The sequence below is a fragment of the Camellia sinensis genome, chromosome 7 (assembly GCF_055761805.1).
Source record: "Camellia sinensis isolate YWXY chromosome 7, ASM5576180v1, whole genome shotgun sequence".
Classification (NCBI taxonomy): Eukaryota; Viridiplantae; Streptophyta; class Magnoliopsida; order Ericales; family Theaceae; genus Camellia; species Camellia sinensis.
Genome location: NC_138967.1, coordinates 195,793,753 through 195,796,894, shown reverse-complemented (window position 1 = coordinate 195,796,894; position 3,142 = coordinate 195,793,753). Strand labels below are relative to the sequence as shown.

The 3,142-nt window shown below is 38.1% G+C and overlaps 1 protein-coding gene across 1 annotated transcript; it reads left to right on the top strand.

Moving 5' to 3' along the window:
* Positions 1–888: 888 nt before the first annotated feature.
* LOC114296074 (GRAS family transcription factor) lies at positions 889–2,916 on the top strand. Its single transcript, XM_028240372.2, has one exon. It carries the CDS (start codon positions 1,175–1,177, stop codon positions 2,573–2,575), a length of 1,401 nt encoding a protein of 466 aa, XP_028096173.1. The 5' UTR covers positions 889–1,174; the 3' UTR covers positions 2,576–2,916.
* Positions 2,917–3,142: the final 226 nt, after the last annotated feature.

The following is a 3,142-nucleotide window of genomic DNA, read 5'->3' as shown; positions in this document are numbered from 1 at the left end:
AGGCCTTGAATTGAAAAAACCCATACTTGTATTGTTTGATTAAATCATGTGTTCAATATTTATTTGTCTCAAAATATTAATTTATTTTAAAAATTTAATGATTAAAATAATATAAATTTTTATTTTACATTTCTTTTAAATTAATTAATAAAAAAAAATATAATTACGACAGTTAATAATTTTGTTTTTTTTAAATGTAATAATTATATTACTAAAAAAAATTAAATTCTCTTAAAGAAAACTAAAGAGTATTCAGCTTCCGTTTGGGAAGTGGGTTGACTTTTTGGCTTTTTGACTTTTTTGGCTATTTTAGCCTGGGCTTAAAAGCTTGATTTGGGAAGGGCTTTTTGACTTTTTGACTTTTTTTGTGAGAGAAGAATGTAATGATTATGGGTTAGATATGATGTTTTGTTTGTTATGGCTAAAATAGCCTATTTTGTTTTTTGTGGCTAAAATAGCCAAAAAAGCCTGCAAACCTACTTGCCAAACACAGGCACTTTGTTTGGTTTTACTTTTTTGAAATAATTTTCAAAAAATTTTACTTTATTATTTTTTGTATTTTTTTTTATTTTTAATGAATTTTTTTAATATTTTAAACAATTTTTTTTTAATTTTTAGACACACCTAATATAAATTCATTTTAAAAGTATAATTTTTGTGAAAAAAATCTTTAAAAAATTCATTAAATACAAAAAATACAAAAAAATATAAAAATTTAACATATTTTTTTATATTTTTATATATTTATTAAAATTTTAAAATATTTTTTTATAAATATTTTACATTTTAATATATCTAAATAAAATATATCTAAAAAAATAAAAAAAAGTACTTAAAATTTAAAAAATATTTATTAAAAATAAAAAATACGAAAAATAAAAATTTAATTCAAAAAACTGAAACAAAAAATACTATTTATTTTTAATTTTGTGATCTAATTTTATATTTGTAAAAAAAAACTCCATCATGATATAAACTACAATAATTTGCCATTGCATCCTCTCTCTTTCTCTGACAATTTCAGGGTCCTATCCATCCATCTTTTCTCTATCTCTCTGCAACTCTCTGCACAAAATTTCCTTGTCATCTTCCCCTAGATTTGTCAATTTTCACTCAAACCCTTTCTCTAAAGAATTTCACCTTTCGACTCTCTCTCTCTCTGTCTCTCGCGATCATGCTTCAAAGTCTAGTACCCCAAACCCCCCTCAACCCCAATCCCAGCCCCAATTCCACCAACTCCGCCATGCGAACCAAGCGCAGCCTCGACCTCGCCGCTGCCGGTGGCGAGTCCTCCTGTGAACAGGACGAGGATTCTTCAAGGAAGCGCCGGAATTACTCCGTCGACGAAGCCACAATTTCCGGCGAGAAGACCACCGGAGAACACGAGGAACGAGGCGAAGAAGCGGTGGTGATCGAAGGAGAGTCGTCAGGGTTGCGACTGTTGGGGCTGTTGCTACAGTGCGCCGAGTGCGTCGCCATGGACAACCTGGACGACGCGAGCGACCTCTTGCCGGAAATCTCGGAGCTCTCGTCGCCGTTCGGTTCTTCACCTGAGCGAGTGGCGGCGTACTTCGCCGAAGCATTGCAGGCTCGGATCATAAGCTCGTGCCTCGGAACCTACTCGCCTCTCACCATCAAAGCCCTAACCCTAGCTCGTAGCCAGAAGATCTGCAACGCTCTTCAATCCTACAATTCAATCAGTCCTCTCATCAAGTTCTCTCACTTCACAGCCAATCAAGCTATCTTCCAAGCCCTAGACGGTGAAGATCGCGTCCACGTCATCGACCTCGACATAATGCAAGGCCTTCAATGGCCAGGATTGTTCCACATCTTAGCTTCCCGATCAAGAAAAATCCGATCGATGCGAATCACCGGAGTCGGATCGTCGATCGAGCTCCTCGAAGCCACCGGTCGCCGACTCGCCGACTTCGCGAGTTCACTCGGTCTCCCCTTCGAGTTCCAACCGCTAGAAGGCAAAGTAGGAAACATAACCGATCTGAGTCAACTCGGAGTCAGATCGGGAGAGACTACAGTAGTTCACTGGATGCACCACTGCCTCTACGACATAACTGGGAGCGATTTAGGGACGTTGAGATTGTTGACTTTGTTGAGACCCAAACTCATCACCATGGTCGAACAAGATCTGAGCCACGGAGGTAATTTCCTAGGTAGGTTCGTCGAAGCTTTGCATTATTACTCTGCTTTGTTCGATGCTTTGGCCGGAATGGACGACGACGGCGGCGGAGGCAGTGGCGGTGGCGGAGCCGCCGTACACGGCGGCGAGAGGCACTTGGTGGAGCAGCAGTTGTTTGGATGCGAGATCAGGAACATCGTGGCCGTTGGTGGGCCGAAGAGAACGGGTGAGGTGAAAGTAGAGAGATGGTCCGATGAGTTGCGGGCAAACGGGTTCCGACCCGTTTCGTTGGCTGGTAACCCGGCCGCCCAGGCCAACTTGTTGCTAGGGATGTTTCCTTGGAAAGGTTACACATTGGTGGAAGAGAACAATGGGTGTTTGAAGTTGGGTTGGAAGGATCTATCTTTGTTGACTGCCTCTGCTTGGCAGCCGTCCGATTAGATGATTTCTATAATCACCCCGATCTGATCGATGGCTGTCGCGGTCGCTATCGCTGTTTGGGTGGGTGCTGTTTTATTGGATCATAATCATAAAAATCAAAAAACAAAAAGAAATTTGTAGTAAAAAAATTGAGAAATGTTTGTGTGGCCACCAAAGTTCTCTTTCTTTTTTTCTTTAAATAACTGGGGGTCTGTTTGGTTACATTAGTTAGAACGAGGGCAATTTTTTCATAAACAAAAGGTAGCATATTATTATTTATTAATTAATTTATTAGTGAAGTCTGTCTGGTTCACTTCATTGTAATTCCTTTTTAAGGACGTGTATTTGCTTATGTTCCATCATCTCTTTGGTTTTGCCCAAAAAAAAAAAAAAAAAAAAAAAAAAAAAAAGAAAAAAAAAAGTGGTAAAAGAGGAAGAAAAAAAAAAATATATATATATATATATATATATATATATCTGGAGATCAATTGTAATAGGATGTTGGTAATTGTAGTAGGAATTTTTTTGATACCTGTTTGTGAAGTGGGTTGGCTTTTTGGCTTTTTTGGCTATTTTAGCCTGGGCTTA